At 37.5% G+C, this 17,971-nt stretch overlaps 1 protein-coding gene and 1 pseudogene across 2 annotated transcripts; one reads left to right on the plus strand and one right to left on the minus strand.

Moving 5' to 3' along the window:
* Positions 1-96: 96 nt before the first annotated feature.
* On the plus strand, positions 97-5,788 carry LOC147401076 (proline-rich receptor-like protein kinase PERK13). Its single transcript, XM_086442212.1, is given in 7 exon segments — positions 97-1,599; positions 1,679-2,107; positions 2,289-2,375; positions 2,739-3,036; positions 3,535-3,682; positions 4,485-4,646; positions 5,078-5,788. Coding segments are annotated over 7 exon segments (2,400 nt in total). The 5' UTR covers positions 97-623; the 3' UTR covers positions 5,378-5,788.
* A 3,743-nt stretch (positions 5,789-9,531) lies between these two features.
* LOC147401077 (uncharacterized) lies at positions 9,532-17,348 on the minus strand (annotated as a pseudogene). Its single transcript, XR_015178324.1, has 4 exons — positions 17,135-17,348; positions 13,784-13,852; positions 10,362-10,466; positions 9,532-9,991 (listed from the first exon to the last, which is right to left on the minus strand). The product of XR_015178324.1 is annotated as an uncharacterized LOC147401077 (transcript).
* Positions 17,349-17,971: the final 623 nt, after the last annotated feature.

A 17,971-nucleotide genomic window follows, 5' to 3' on the forward strand; every position in this document is an offset into this window, starting at 1 on the left:
TGAAGCACATAATATGTATGCGCACTGCGCTCACTGGCGCACGTAGAAAGGATAAATGAAGAGAAAATCTAACTTATTCAGAGAGTTAAGTTAACGCTCCTACTTTTGTTTGCGCGGTAAACCGGGAATAGAGGACCAAGCTTTCCAACAAACGTTGCTAGATTTAGGAATGAAGAATAGAGAACAATTTTAGGGTTGGTAGTGAGGAGATATCGGAATCTGGAAATTTTGCTAAATTTGGAGGAGATTTTTGACGTGTTTTCGGAGGAAAGGAAATTCTATCAGAAATTCACTATTCATCACTTGAATTTCGTTAATGGAGGACGATTCTGTGTAGAATCGACCAATATAGATCAAACTTACACATAAATCAAAGTTGTTAGCTGAGATAAAATAGAAGAAAGGGAGAATGTTTGGCTCAGTGGGAGAACTGGCTTCATTGGAGTTAGGGTTTCTTGATATTGCTCGTTCATTGATTTCTGTAGATATTGCTGAAAGATCGAATTAGGTTTATTATTTTTTTAAATTGGTCAGAATTTCATAGATTTAGGAGAGATTATGATCAAGTGAGAGAATAAAAAAATTCTGCAAAAAAGTTGTTAGCTGATCAGAAGAAAAGGAGAATGTCTGGTTCTGTGGGAGAACCGATGGGTTCTATAGAGGGACCTCCTTCAACTGCAGATTCTCCTCCACTTGAAGGGGAAGGGCTATCACAACCCTTAGAAGGGAACAATTCTACTTCCCCGCCAGAATCATCGATTACGACCCCTCCACCAGATATTTCTTCATCTCCTCCTCCTCCTCTTCCTCCACCTCCATCAAATTTAAATTCTACGCCTCCGCTTCCACCATTGGGTTCCAACTCATCATTACCTTCGCCACCATCAAAATCGGGATCCTCACCACCTACGCCTCTACCCCATTCAAACTCTACAGCGTCTAACACTTCACAGTCTTCGCCACCTTCACATTCGGCTTCTTCACCACCTTCGCCCCCTGTAGGCTCTCCTTTGCCTTCACCACCACCACCACCCAATTCTAGTGTCACTCATCCTCCTCTAACCGTCCCTAGCGAGTCAACTCCACCGTCTGGCACCTCCCCTGCACCAGGAAATTCTTCTCCTTTGCCACCTCCAGAAGTCCCTAACAGCCCTCCTCCACCGGATCCCGGAATCTTGGGATTGCCACCACCAATACAAATGGTCGCCCCTCCATTGCCAGAAACTCCACCTAGTGTCAACCCATCTCCGCAGTCACCTGTCTCACCAACAACAACTGCAAACCCTGTCCCTACTCCCTCAACTGAGGGCACACCTTCAGTACCATCTATCTCAACTCCTCCGGCTTCTCAGACACCGATCCCGAAGCTGACCCCTCTTTCAACACCCTCCAATACCAGTTCTACCACTACGGGGCAATCCAATTCTAAATCAAGTGGAAGTTCTGAAGGAGGGACTTTTGCTGGTGTAACAGTTGCGGGAGTCTTAATCGTTGCTTTTGTTGCTTTTTTTTTCATCACCACAAGAAGGAAGAAGAGACGAGCACGAGCTTTTTCTTCCCAACATGGACCTAAGCCCAGTAGCTTATCTGTGAAATCAGGTAACAGACTATAACTATAGGATTTTTCTGATGCAAGAGTTTGATGATTTAATATTTGCCTTTTTCTTTGAATTATTAGTAGATGGGTATTACCATAGACAGCAACAAACAGAAGAGAGTTTTGGTCAATCAGATGCAATTGGAAACAGCAATGGAAGCTACAGAGGTGGAGCACCAGATGCAGGTGTAATAGGGAGCATAAAGTTGAGTTTCAGCTATGAAGAGTTAATGACAATAACTAATGGATTCTCTCAGCAAAATGTTATTGGAGAGGGTGGATTCGGATCTGTGTACAAGGGTTGTTTGTTAGATGGGAGAGTAGTTGCAGTTAAACAGCTCAAGGTTGGTAGTGGACAGGGGGAGAGGGAATTTAGAGCTGAAGTTGAGATTATTAGCCGTGTTCATCATCGGCATTTGGTTTCGCTGGTGGGCTACTGCATTGCTGAACATCACAGATTGCTTGTCTATGAGTTTGTTCCAAATAATAACCTTGATCATCACTTGCATGGTGAGTTTATCGATATTTAAAAGAACAAATAGGTGTTATCTTCGCAGTAGCAGGCAAGCTGGTAGAGTCAGTTAGTGGTGATACCAACTGTCTTGACCCACTTGCCTACCAATTTGTTTTTTTGATAATTCCTAATATATTATTGAAGGTGGCAGCTTGGTAATTGACACATACTGTTCAGGGAAAGGAGTGCCTGTAATGGAATGGTCAAAACGAGTTAAAATTGCTATTGGTGCTGCTCGTGGTTTAGCATATCTACATGAAGCTTGTACGTAACACTTGATGTATCATCATTTCTATACTCCTACACTCTTAACATGCCAACCTTACTGTGGTACTAGGATAAAATCTTCATCTCTTCATTTATTTTTTCTACCAGTACATTTATACATTATTAGATGGCCTTCTAGAGGAATATCTAGCTATTAGTTCAACAAACTTCTTCCCCACACCAAACATGTGGTCCACTGATATAGTCATACACTGTAGATATGTGCATGTGAACTGGACTTTCTACGTGTTATGCTTGCGGGTATTCTGACACTTGCTTGTGTAACTACGCCAGGCTCAATGTTTATACATAAATATTGCAAATGTTTGACTAGTTGCATGTTTTTCTGTTGGTTTCTAGGTCATCCAAAGATCATCCATAGGGACATCAAGACGGCAAACATCCTACTAGACGAGACTTTTGAAGCACAGGCAGACATATATTGTGAACCTTTCCTCCATTTTTTTTTTCTGAGCTTATATCATCTTGAGTGCTTGACAATTGCTTTTTCATTTTTTTTCCTGTTATTCTCTTTGAACACCAATACCTAGCTCTTAACCTAAAACACATTCAAAATACAGGTGGCAGACTTTGGGCTTGCAAAACTAACAAATGAAACTCAGACCCATGTATCTACTCGTGTTATGGGGACATTTGGGTAGGTTGCATATTATTTTTGGACATGTGTTTTGACATTTCTAGTTTTCACTTTTAGTAGTCCCAAATGGTAAGTTTATAAATGGCAACTACCATCATATAAGAAAAATATCTGGATATAGGAGCACATGCAGGGGAGCAGGACCAACCATTCATTGGATCTCCACTAGAGATTCACACAGATAAAAAAAAAATCAATCTGATCAGATGTTGGGAACGCTTAATCTATCACATATTTTTGGATTGTAAAAAAAAAATCTGGTGAATTGTCTAGATAGAGGCAACCCATTATACATTGCAGTCATCCATGAAGGGCGATTTTTTGAACTAGAAGATTTCTTAGGTGGGCATATCAAATGATGGTCCACTCCAGCAAGAATGTATCCTCACATTCCTGTTAGTGATGTTAATAACGCTTATGATACATTGGGTTCTTAGTGCAAATGGAAAGCAAATATATTCAATTGATCACTTCACTGATATTCAGTCTTGCTTCCAGGTATATGGCACCAGAGTATGCATCCAGTGGAAAATTAACTGACAAATCTGATGTGTTCTCATTTGGAGTTGTTCTTCTAGAGCTTGTGACAGGACGTAAACCTGTTGACCCGACCCAGCCTTTGGGAGATGAGAGTTTAGTTGAATGGGTAAGGCATAAACCGTCGAAAATTTTCTGTCTTTATTCCTAAGAATATGGGTTTTGTTTCAATTATCTAGGGAGTGAACAATATTATTTACTCTCTTCATGGTAGTATCCATGAAGTATTATGAAAGGTCATACATGCTAAAGTATCTCGAGGAATCTTGATTCTTCTTAATATCTTTATGGCTTGTATAATAGGATCATCCAAGCAGATATAGGGTCATCTAATCTTCTTCTGGATTCTTGTATAAGCTGTATTATCTGTGTAAAAGATGAGAAGATCCCCCTTTTTTGAAAACATAAAATTAGACGTCAGAAACCCTTATTGGACAGTTGCTGACACTAATTTTGCTTTTTTTATTGTTTAGTAACTGATGTGTTTATTGATGCTATTGCATTGGGCACCATGCCAGTCTTTCTGGAGCTATGAGTATCTGAGAACTACTGTCCATGTTGTTCTAAACACGTCCCTTTGTTCAAGTTATGTAGCTAATAATGTTCCTTAGAGGAGCTATTATGTGGCATGGAAGAACCTTGACTTCATGATTAGATTCGATTAAAACAAGGAACTGTGCGTATCTTTAGTATCTCATCAAGCCATTTTAAAAGCACGTCTAAATCTTGTCCAAAGTTTCCCTCGATTAATACTATACTATTTGTACTGGAGGTCCTTATGACTGGAACAAGACACATGTAGAAATCCGGATCGCTCGGAACCTCATTATGAGCTGGTTTCCAAGATGCCAGCATTATTATCCTGAATCTATTTCATTCCCTCTGAGCATCTTTCTTCTTGTCTTCTGCAGGCACGTCCACTTCTTATTAGTGCTCTTGATACCGGTGATTTTGCAGAGTTAGCTGATCCAAAGCTCGAAAAAAGATATGTTGAGAGCGAGATGTTTAGAATGATCGAGTCAGCCACTGCTTGTGTACGTCATTCGGCTCCAAAGCGGCCCCGCATGGTGCAGGTGATTAAAAACAAATAGCCATCTTTAACTTTCCTTGTTCTTTACTCTGTCTTATACCATTTCGTCTTATTTTGTTTACTAAGTGAATCAAAATGAATAAGATGCTCAATGTTAAACATAAACAATACAATTTTACCATCAACTAAATATAACACTCCTGCTGTTTTCAGAATAGTTAGGATCCAGAACAGAGTCCCGTTCCTCTAATAAAGGTATGGTGTCTACATGGCACATTTTTGTTGGAGTTTAAAATACCTTGGGCTCTTAACCAAGCCATGCCCGCAGTCGGATGTATTTGATCTCCAATAAAAATGTACCACATAGACACCGTACATTGTTACAGGAACGGGACACCATTTTGGATCGTGACGCGTTTTGAAATTATTACTGTCTTAAATAACTGTTGAAATCTTCTGTTGCTACTCGCTCAGGTAGTAAGAGCGTTGGACATTGAGGGTGACATGCCAGATCTCACTAATGGGGTGAAATTCGGCCAGAGCACTGTCTACGAATCTGGCCAATATAGCACAGAAATTCATAGGTTCCAGAGGATGGCATTTGGTAGTGGGGACAGTTCCGTTTCTGAAACGCCTAGTGGGGAGTACAGTTCTAAAGAGGTACACCGTACACCTCCACATTCATGGAGGCCCGGGGAGTCTGGTTCACTTGAGTTCCCAAGTAGTGAGTCAGAAGCTTATGCATTGAACCCACGACGTAGTGCAAAGTACTAATGAAATCCATGCCAGCTATGGAAACTGCCAGTTCAGCCAAAAGAGAATTTTCTGACTCCCTACACGGTAGATTCTTCTTCAGATGAGCTTATCGACAGTGTCAAAGAAGTAGAGGGTGTACCCTTTTGATGGTTCCTTTGATGGGGTGTGATGATTGTATCGATGTGGGGAAGGTTGATGAAGACTAAAGCATTCTTTCGAGTTTTATTTGTAAATTTCATTATTCTTTTTCCTTGTCATTGTAAGAGGCAATTTGCAGGGCATGGATTCAGGTCCTTGTATCTCTTTCGACGAAAGCATTCTTTCTTTGTCATTAATATTGGTGTAATATTTTCTTTTTGTTAGATAAACGAATTCATATTAATGTAAAAACCAAGTATACATTCATTCTCCAAACTCTACCAACATCACAAGTTGGGGAAGAGCAAAACGAAACGTCTTCTTGCTCTCTCTCTCTCTCACTCACTCACACAAATACTGTTTCTATTATTGCGGGTTGGACATGTTTTTTGATATATGGATATTTGAAGTACTATTTTATTTTCACCTTAAATGAAAGGTATGTTAGGAGCTTGAGTTCATGTGTATTCTTAGTGTGTACTCTCCTCATTATCCACAGACATATACATCTGAGACAGTACATAGTAGTATGTATATGTGTTTGCATGTTTGTTTAGTTTCATTTTGACATATTTATGTATCTCTAAAAATGGAACCTCAACACTGCTATACCTTATTATTTGATTTGTTCCTAAAATTTATCAAATAATCTTGTTCCATTCCATACTTTGGAAGAGAAATTATGACGTATGATCCATCTCCAGCTCTAAAGTATCATTCAATCTTGATTCATCTCAGGTGAAACGTCTTGCCATTATCTTTTATTTGGATTATATCTTCTAACATAGTTTGTCTTTGTTTTTCAACTTACCAAGGCAAACCCTGAGACTGATATCTTAAATTCTTGCTCATCTTGAATCAGTTCCTTAAAAGGTATTATTATTTCAAGAATTTACTTTGATGGTCGACCTGTTGACCATTTATTCTGCAAGTCTTACTTTTGAGTAGATAATATTACATGTCAATACCAAACATGATCACAAATATCAAACATGAAAAAAATAAAATAAAATGAAACAAAGAGCTTCTGATGTAAAAGCTGCAGACAACATTGTATTATACATGAAGAAGCTTGTTTGTTTCTCTTACCCTTCATGCACTTGTTCTACCTTCCAAATTATCAGTATGTTTTGGTTCTCCTTTGGTTCCACCATTTTCAGCATGTCTAGGCTCTTTTTGTTTTCCATGGCCAACAGGTTTCGCTGTTGGAATCCCGTTCTTGAATCCAAATTCAAGTTCACTTTCTTTGGGATGATAGTTGCAGTCACGCCTACCCTTTGTTTGAGAGAAACGGCGAGAACAGATTTGGCTAATGCAACAAGCAGCGATTGCTAAAACTATTACAACAGCCAAGACTATGAAGACTGGCCCGAATGAACCCTTGGAATGGGAACCTGGCTGTGTGGTGACCGTATTTGGGTAAACTACAACTGGCGGAGAGAGCGACATTGTTAGCGGTTTCTTAACCTTGAATTAGAGGGTGAAGTCGGTTTCTTGGTTTAGTATGATTTCTCTATAAGTCTTGTGCTTTGAGTGCATAGAAAGGAAATTCGAAGTGAAGATATGGAAGGAACAAGAACATTGCTGATGGGCTGTGATCAAGTTTTGAATTTGAAAATAAGGGACTTTCTTTAATAAAGACAAAGGTGAAGAATAAAGATGTTCCTTCTCTCTCTCTCTTTTTTTGGGTTGAAGTAAAGGTTACTGCATTTGCTTTGAGATGAGAGAAAGTGAAGGCTTGGAGCCTTGGTACATAAATTGCAAGGCTGCATGATAAATGGGTACATGTTGCATGGGGGAGGCTGCAGAGAGCTACCTTTTAGGCATTGTGGTGACAAGGGATGAACTCTTGTACAAGTCTTTTACAAACAAAGTGTGAAGGAATTGTACCGATCAAAATGGACCACACGATCTATAGACCTTACTGTTCCCCTCAATTCAAAAAACTCAATGTCACTATCTGCAATATTGGTTGAAATGAATAGTTCAAAATTTTCAACCCCAAGGGGTTGGCCTAGTGGAAAGCCAAGCCTTGATTAGCTCCTCAGGAAGAGTAGGTCAAGTGTTTGAAACCCCACGAAGCTATGAATTTCTAGGGGCCACCCTCCAGGGTCTGGTTGGCCCTCGACTCAACCTGTTGAATGTAAGACTTTCCGAGGGGGCGGTCCATGTGACCACAGGATTAGTCCCACCCGATATGAAAAAAAGAAAAGGAAAAGTTAAAAAGTTTCAAATTCGAGTATATTTTTAACGATGTTAATAATGTTAGCATGGATTGAAATTTTATGAAGATGGTCTTTAAGGAATGGATAATCCATTACACTGTTAGAACATCTAATATGATATCTATATGGGTCCCGCGAGCATTTTGGGATGAAAATATTACTTTGTATTAATAAAAGTAACAAATTTGTACTTTTAAAGATATGTTGGTGTACGCGGGCTTTTGTATAATTGTTTTATATGAATCACTTTCTCTGCTAATTGTGTACAAACTTGACTGTGAATATAAAAGATCTAAATATGAATATAAGTTTGAATTAATCATCACCTCATGCATGCAATGATTAGTTTAATGGAGAGGTCCCAAATATTTGCTTTCCTTCCTCCTTTTCTTTTGCAAAGAAGGGTTCTACTAGCTTGCCTTGCTATAATGTCTTTATTTCCCATTGAATATAGGCAACCATATGCGTTGTACAGATCATTTTGAACATCTTTTGGAGAAAGGCCAAAGACATATTTGATAGAGCATGTAAGCATAGATCCCTGGTTCTAATGATTATGTAGTGCAAAACAATCGAGAGAAACACAAGATATACGTGATTTTGTTAAACTTATGTCTACTGATGAGATAGAAGAGAGTTTCAAACATCTATGTGACCCTAAGTTTGAGTTGTTGCCCAACTAAAGTAAAACCCATCCATGATAGATAACTAAAGGGATATTAAATCATATTTGATCCTTTTTTTATTTGAATTTACTCTAAGGATCGAAACCCGCTAAATTTGATTTTTGGAATCATTCTGATCTCAGGACAAATCCAAATTTGATTTTTCTCCTAATTATGTGTGACAATATAATGTTCTAAGGTTTCATATTATATCATGAGGTTTTCGATGAAATCAAAATGAAACACATTTTATAAATAAACATATTTTTAGAAGCATTGAATATTTGAAAATGTTTTGATTTATCTCAAAATATTTTGAATCATCTTTACTTTCAATATATCTAAAAAAAAAAATTAGTATTCACATTGCTTGGAGATGAGATATTAAACCTTTGTCCCAAACTGTTAACTCAATTGAATGGAACAAGAAGAATTACAAATAATTTTGCAATGGGTTAGTCAACTCCTTGGATGTCGAGGCATTTATATGGCCACACCAATTTTTTTATAACACTCCATACAAATGAGAGCTTCTATTAACACACCAACTTTTACTTATAACACACAATCAATGTAAACCAATCTTTTAAGGATGAATTAAATTATCATTTCATGTTCATATTAATTCCGATCGAACTCACTGATAAATTACCAACAAATTCATCATTGAAAAATAGGATATTTTGTCTTAACACTTACGTGCAAATTCGTCTCTTTAATACCAACGATTTCATCATACCAGAGGATTCGTCACTTCAAAATCAAGGATATTTTGATTTTAGATTTAACAACGAATCCACCACTTTAAAATAAAAATACCTACCAGCAAACTCGCTGGAAAATGATTCATGCGTGTTTTCGGAATTAATATGAACAGTGTACCATAATTTGGAAATATGTTGTGCACATTTTAGGAAAAATCCCATATTTTAATTTAAAGGGATTGGTATCTTATGAGTAAAAGTTGGGTGTGCTAATAGAATATCTTCACCCCCGCCCCCTTGCGTTCGGTTTCTTTTTTCTTTTCTCTCAAATATTATTTACACACAACAAATGAAGCAAGTTACAAAACATATCAACATATTGTTTAGCTATTAAAGGAGGAAAAAAAATCAATATAATTACCAGTAAAAAGGATAAAAAAAATCCCAAAAAATTCTCCAAAATCATTATTGTAAGGTGAAAATACATACAACCATCCAAGGGTATTTGTGTAGGACAATAGCTGTTGATTTTCCTTTCATGGGGTAAAATCTGGGTGTTCCATCCCCTTAAAATGCTTCAGGTTTGTTTATTCAGGTTCTCCTCAAGTATCCTTAAGTACAATAAATGAGTTCTGATTTCATACGGATGAGACTGAATGTTGCAGCAGTAACAGAACCAGCTCCAACAACATTGAAAACATCGTGTGCACCCCTTTTCTCAGCGAGCAGATTCTGTACACCACAAAATGCAGCAGTGAACATTCCAAGGCGGACCCCACCGACTATTGAACCTTTAGTCACTCAAATAAACCTTTTCTCCATCGCATCTCTCATCAATAGGTACTGCTTACGCTTGTCTGGTGTGCTCCCAAGCTTCAACAATACTTCTGCATCCTTGCTCTGCCATGATAGCAAACAGGTTTCTACAACTGTCAACAAAATTAATTTGGATGGCATCGAAGCAAATTCTCAACCAATTATGGGCACATATTTTGTTAAAACAACATTAATAAATGGGAGAACCCTACTTTGACAAAATGGGTCAAAATGATGCCAAATTACGCAAATTTGAACAAAATAATTTGACTTATCTTCACAAAATTACAGTTTCTTTTATTGTATAAATTTTGCTAATCTGTCCACAAGTCTGCATCTTCGATGTAGTCTTTCCTTCTTCTATTTATGTGTGTAGGTTGGTATGGGAAGAGTAAAGACACAACAAAGAGGGAACATGACCACACAGAAAGCATATTCAAAATGTCAAACTCACAACAGATGCAGAAGCCTCCTTGCTACCTCCATGTAGCATGCCAGCGAACACTCCAACAACCGTGGCTTTCCCCCAATTTACCATTCCTGCCTGACTTGACATTCCCTGATACAAGAGCAAATAGTGTTGTCGGTATTCAGTAATAAAGCAATAAAATAGTAAAAAATGAAGAAATATTTACTTCAAGTAAGAAAGGTATGAACAACATTGCTGCACTTCTCCAATCATGGACAATGCCAAGATTCTGACTTATTACTAGGAAAATCTTCTAATGTGCACAACTGGGTAGTAAACTATCTATAGTGGCCCTTCTCCATTCCATGAGAGATGCCTAAGATCTTCTCTACCAATGTAGAGCAGGTATATTGGTAATTGGTATATCTACCAAATGAACCTTCACTTTTTTTCTTTCCACCATCGAACGAAAAGGAAAACTCCATAAATAACTCTAAAAGTTAAGCTCGCCCTTGGATAATATTGGCCAAAATGCACCTCCTGTTGATGAAAACTCCATGGGCACTATAATCCATCATATTTTCATTATCCCTCCTTCTAACTAAGGGTGCACATTGGATTGGATAAATCCGAGAACCGAACCAATCCGAAGCTTTTGGATTGGATTGGTTCGGATTAAATACACCCACGGTTCGGGTACGGTTTGAAAAAAAAAATCCGGTTCGGTTCCGGATTAAGAATATAACAAACCGAACCAATCCGAAATCCGAACTGTAATATAATTATATATATAATGATTTAAAAAAAATTTATTTTCTTTATTTCTCTCTTCTCCTTCGAATCGAATTTGGGGGAAATCTGTAAATCGAGAAACCTAGCCGTCGTCTTCCCGGTCGTCTCCCTCGCTCCACCTCGTCGGAAAACATAGAGGACTCTCTCTCTCTCTCTCTCTCTCGCGAAACCTCGCCGCCGTCTCCTTCTCTCACCTCGTCGGAAAACACAGAGATCTCTCTCTCTCTCTCTTGAAATCTCGTCGCCGTTCTCGGTCGTCTCCCTCCCTTACCTCACCTCGTCGGAAAACACAGAGGTAACTCTCTCTCTCTCTCTTGTTGCCGTTGTTCTCGCTCGTTTCGAAAACGACTTCGTTTTCGCTCGGATGTTCCCTTCGAACATAAATTTAACTGTGTGTGAGTTTCGCTCGGATTCTCTGTGTGAAATTCAAGAATATAAATTTCTGATGTATTCGAACAGAAATTTTAGAATACTAGAAAATTCAGAACAGAAAATTTATTTTTAATTTTATTCAAACATAAATTTTTAATCGAAATTTCTAATTGAAATTTCTAATGTTCCTGTTTATTCGAACATAAATAATAGATTAGAAATTTTAAACATAAATTTTTAATTCTATATTTTCGATGAATCAGAGAAATGGAGAGGTGGAATAAAATAGAAACTTTCTGATGTTCATTTTTATTTGAACAAAAATTTTAGAATAGAAATTTTATAACAGAAATTTCAAAACAGAAATTTCATAACAAAAATTTCAGAACAGAAATAGAAATAGAAATTTTTTCTCATTGTTTTCATGATTTTTATTTTTAATGTGTTAAAAATAATAAGTATTTTGGATTGATTCATGATTTTTATTACTATTAGATTAGTTCATTATTTTTTAATGATTTTTATTACTATTGAAAATATTAAGTATGAGAACCGAGAACCGATCCGAACCAATCCGAACCAAGATTGGATTGGATTGGTTCGGTTCTATAGGGTAATTGGATTGGTTCGGTTCCAAAGTTGTAGAACCGATCATGTTTGGTTCGGTTCCAATTTTGCCAAAATCCGAACCATGTGCACCCCTACTTCTAACAGTTGATAAATTTAATGCATCAAGTTACATAAGAATTGAGTCTGATATGAAAATGAATCTCTCTTCACAAATGGGGTCATATGAAAATATTAAATATTTAGTAAACTAATTCCATCACTGCATAAAGTGTGGTTCCAGCCATATTCAGAACTAATAAGGAATTATAAATTTCACTTATACCGTAAAGGAATTTTAGATATTCTAGTTATACCAACCAAAAAAAAAGGTTTTGCCCTCTCAAAGGTTATCTATTGTAATTTTGAATCAAACATAGAAGCTTAGTGATACTTATTCAGCAGTTCAAGCATGTCAACCCTTGAAAACTTGTCCTTCCAAGGGCCTTTAGAATAAGTAGAACCAAGACCGAGTATACCGAATAAAAATTTAGTGACACTCGGAGGGAGGAATGGCGGGTAAAATTTCATGCTATAGAAATATCTGAAGCAGCTACTTTTGTTATATTGGGTCTATTATATACAAGGATGGAGAGATTGAGGAAGAAGTTACCTTGAGTTAAATGGTTAAAGTGGAAGTACGCTTCTAGAGTGCTATGTGACAGAGGAATACCAATCAAATTGAAAGGGAAATTTTATAAGATGGTAGTAAGACCAATTATGCTTTATGGAGCTAGATATTGGGCAGTCAAAAAGCATTATGTTACTAAATTGTGTGGCAGAGATAAGGATGTTGAAATAGATGAGGGGAAAGACTAAAAAGATAAAATCAGAAATGAACAATTTCAGAAAAATGTAGGAATATCTCCAATAGGCAATAAACTAAGAGAAAATCGACTAAGATGGTTTGGGCATGTTCAATAAAGCCTGATTAAAGCCCCCATTAGAAGAACTATTAGAGCTGAAGGTCTTAAAATAGCGAGAGGAAAAGCCAATAGAACATGGATGGAGATTGTAAAAGCATTTATGAGATCACTTTCAATTATAAAAGACTTGGCTCTATGGTTTTAAATCTTGTCCGAGACCGAGACGACTCGTCTGAGTTGTCTCAATATCATCCACCAACAAGCCGAGTTGACAAGTCATCTCAAAGACATGGTTTGTTCTAATTCTAAGCCATTTTCTTAAATCTCGTCCAAGAAAACTCAAGTAAATCGGATATCTCGTCCAAGATGAGACGTCAAAACGAATATTAAAGCCATGCTTGGCTCTCGATTAGACACCTCTCTCTTAAATTATCAGAGTTTACTCTTGAAAATTACATATTTTCTTTTAATTCATATAAATTTACTACAAGAGAAAAATACAGAAAGGGGGCTGAGAAGACCTAATTACTGCAAATAACTACACAAAACAGCAAAAACCATCACTTAACAATCCATCCAAGACAAGCTCCCACTTAGGTATAAGTTCCTCAAAAAAGGAAAAACTGTGATCTCGAAATCAGGATTGCAAGTACAAGTAACATCGATCTACATTTCAAGCGAATTCGACAGTATTAAAGATCAAAAAACCAAACAGGTTTGATTAATTCAAATGCATTAATAGTCTAAAAAAAAAACAGATTTTAACATCTACTGTGTATAAGAAGCGAATATTATACGAAAAATCCTATCTTGAGGTGTAAAAAATCATACCTCCTCAACGATTTCTTCGGGAGAGGCGATGCCCGAGATATTTGACCCTGTCCCCTCTCCATTGATCATCTGAAATTGCAAAAGAAAAAACAATGATTTTTTTTACCTAAATTAAAGAACTTCACACAGTTTAGAGGATGCAACACCAAAGTAACAGTGTAATTTTCACTCAAATCGCCCCTCTTGATCGATGAATCCGAAAACTTGAAAACAGATTGAATACAGAATTTAGATGAAATTCATAGGTAAACTAAGTATCCAGTAAAGAATTATCGTAATTGTTGCCGAAATTAGAGGATTTCTTTCGGAGTTCGATATTGAAAGGCACCAGATTTTCTTTCTGAACTAGGGTTTTGTATTGGTGGGAAGAAGAAAAAATCGAAGAGATCCAAAAAAAAATTAAAATTAAAAATCGGAAGATCGAATTCGAACAAAAGGAAAAGTGGACAACTCACCTTTGAAAACTGGCCTTGATCATGAGAGCGAGAGAGGTCTGAAAATTCATAAATTTTTCTGTTTTTAATTGATCCAAAAAATCATGAGCAATGTTGCTGTCCTCTGAACGAAGAATCCTCCTTAACTCAACAACCATCTAACAGTTTATATCATATGGATGTCGTCTTCCTCAGGAGAACAAAATTGTTTTTGCATTAGAAAAATTGTATTGCCACACCAAAGTTGACTTACAACACACCAATCCTTTTGAAATTAGGATGAATCTCCGTTTCGTGCGCTAAATATGACGAAATTCCGATTTTGATACACTGTTCATTTTAATTCCCAAAACATGCATTCGTCATTTTCATAACGAACTCGTGAGTTCATTACTTTTAATATTTACGACTTCGTAGATATGCTAGTAAATTCATTGATTATATAAGTGACGAATTCACTCGAAATGCATGATTTGGGAATTAAAATGAACAGTGTAACCCTGAGGGGTTGGCTCAATGGCAATTTCGGATCAAAAAGCAGTTAATGCCCGTAGGTCGTGAGTTCGATACCCAGTATGAGCATTAATTCCTCAAGGGCCACCCGCTAGGGCACACCTTCTCTTACCTGGTGCGTGTGATGGGCAGGCATTGCACATGCCTCGGGACTAGTCCTTGGACAAGGATACCCGATTATCACAACAACAACAAAAATGAAACCAAAATTTGTGCACATTTTGAGAAAAATCCCTTGAAATTAAGTACTCATTACATATGTATTGGTGTGTTATAAGTACAATTTGGTGTGCTAATAGCAGCTCTCTTTCCATAAAACTTTAAGATCCCACTCATATAACAATGGAAAAGTCTAAAATACGCCGCAAGATACAATCACTACAGCCTAACACAAAATGGTCCTTGTCCTGGCAACAAGGGAATCTTGTGATCATTGGAGCGTTGGGGTGGGAGACTCTTTGGTTCAGCTATAACCTCATTGTATTTCTCCAAAATCTGTTGCATTTGTACTGGAATAGTAGAACTTGTTGGTTGCATTTGTGGGACTCCCAAGGAGAGCATTTGTAACAACATTTCTTCCTTGTTTTTCTTGGCAGCATGTTCCATTTTTTCACCACTAAGGAATCTATTTTCAGGTACGGACGAGCCTTGTAATGTCACCTCCTTATCGTTAATATTAAATTTCATTTGCAACTTTGAAAAATCCCAAACAATGGGTCCTAGTGTACAAAGCCACTGTGTCCCTAAGACCATGTCATACCCTTCAAGGGGTAATAAATAAAAATCTACAGAGATAGCGACTCCTTGTAAATGAAGTTGAACGTTTGTGCATTTACCTGAGCTGACTAGTTTCTCCCCAGATGCCACCATCACCTCAAATCGACCTCCAAGTAATGACTTCAATCCCACCTTCCTTGCCAACCTTTCACTCACAAAGTTGGAGTGCTACCAGAATCAACAAGGACAAAGACTGCTACATATCCAAGACTACCCTTAACCCGCATGGTTTCTGGTGCACGTGTCCCACTAATGGCATGAAGTGAGATCTCGGGGGGTTCTGAACTCGTTCCTCGCCCTCCTCATATGCTTCCATTTAAATCACCATCTCCTTCCTCCAAACATGCTTCAATAACAAACTATTTTTTTACAACACCACCCGGGACTATTTTTCTCATTACAATTGTAACATAGTCCTTTATTTCTCTGTTCATGTAGCTCTGCTGGAGACATTTTCTGAACTGGGATTGTTGGTTGAGTGATAGGAGTTGATCGATTATGATGGAAAATGGGTTTTGGGGCTGGTGGGGTTGCTTTTCAGTGGGATAGGTTTCGGGCTTTGTTTAGTCGTGCCCGATAGCAGCTGAGAAGGTCGTCGGTCTACCAGCCTGCACATCAGTTCAAATTGAACTCGTAGTTCGCTAACAAAACAACTTACTTGTCGAGCTTGAAAAAGATGCCAGACCTTTGCAAGTAATTTTTCGAACTGAGTTTGGTAGTCTCACACTGATCTGGTCTGCTGCAACTTGGTGAGTTCTCCAAAAAAGTCATAGAACTGATTTGGCCCATAACGAGAGAGAAACCCCTCCTTGAACTCATCCCAAGTGATGACATTCATCTCTTGTTTCAATAACTAGTACCATAATTGGGTGTCACCCTCAAGATGGAAGGATGCTAGTGACACATGATCAGGTTCCAGGGTTTCATGAAACTGAAAAAATTGTTCGGCTCTACACAACCAGCTGGTTGGATCTTCTCCACCATTGAAACGTGGAAAATCTAATTTCACGAGTCTAGGTGTATCCAAACTAGCAGAGCCTGTGTGGTGGGACCCACCATTTCCTATATTCCTACCTCCATTTGCTCGAGTTGGAACTCGTGAAGTTTCTCCACTTTCCTTGGTAGAGTGATCTGATATTTGCGTCATCCGGGCATTGACAACCATTCGGATCTCAATATTTACAAAATGGGTTCCTCCTAAAATTCCATAAAGCACTCATACCCGATAATTAGCTAACAGGTTGTGCATAAAACGTTCGTCTATCAACTAACTTCTTCGACCATATCATCAATTAATTTACAGTTGAACTTTACTAGTTACTATAATCAAGTTATATAGTCAAGGAGATATAAAACAATCAACTATATTACATGATTTTCCATTTTAGCAACTCGGGTTTCTACAGAAAGTGAAAAAATAAAAAAGAAGAAAGGTTCATTTGAGCATTAAAGCAAATAGTTTGTGCGCAAAGATTTCAGTGTTGAAGTTAGCTATGTTAAGAAATCTGAGGTTGAAAACATGGCCTATATATATTTTTAAAAATGGGTCTCTCTCTCAAAGATCTGGAAGACATGTAGATGATAAAACTGACGAGAATTGACTGGAAATCGAGGAGAGATAAAATACCTCGATATCTAAGGAAAGATTCTTGTGGGGAACTGGGAAGCGGTTACTCGGCTGATCCATTAGTCTCGTCTAATAAGCCAATATTGCAGAGCCAGAGAGTGAGCAACTCAAGACAAAAGTCCCACTCGAAGTCGAACACATAAAGCTTAGAACTCGATCCAAATGAAATATGGGTCAAATACAGACCGGGTCTCTCCCAGGATACTATTGTAAAATGACAGAAATGCCCTACTACGAAAAGAGGGAAAAAAAACTTCATTTTTTCCATGCTCTCTAATCTATCAGTTAATTTTTTTTTAATCCTAATTAACTTCATCATTTTCAAACTCCCCAAAACCCTACTTGACTTAGTTCTCCGTGTTTGATGAAACCACAATTTCTTGACAGAGGTTTGAAGGGAAGGAATTGAATCTTGAAGTTAAGTAGGAATGGTAAAATTTGTTATCCTAGAGTTTGAAGATGATTGATTTTTTGAAAACTTAGAAATAATCTTTAATTTCCACCAAAACCCTATGCGTTCATCAAAATTATCATCATATTTAAGGTTTCAATTAAGTAAAATGTTGAACATGCATTTCTAAATTTTTGGATTTAGGTTTTGATGAATATGTAACTTAGGTCGTACATTTTTGACTCTCATCGGATACTACCCTTCTTCCCATGACCATTCAATTCTTTTATGCTTTCATAAAGCATTTGACAATACGTCAACAATGAAATCTTGTTTGATGGGGCCGCCACATGACGTCTAACACTTTGTCATGTGTTACAACATATAAGTAACCACATGTCTATTAAAGGGCATGTGGAGGCTTGAAATCACGATGTGGGGAGTAA

Source organism: Akebia trifoliata, chromosome 5, assembly GCF_017979445.1.
Source record: "Akebia trifoliata isolate Shusen 1 chromosome 5, ASM1797944v1, whole genome shotgun sequence".
Taxonomy (NCBI): domain Eukaryota; kingdom Viridiplantae; phylum Streptophyta; class Magnoliopsida; order Ranunculales; family Lardizabalaceae; genus Akebia; species Akebia trifoliata.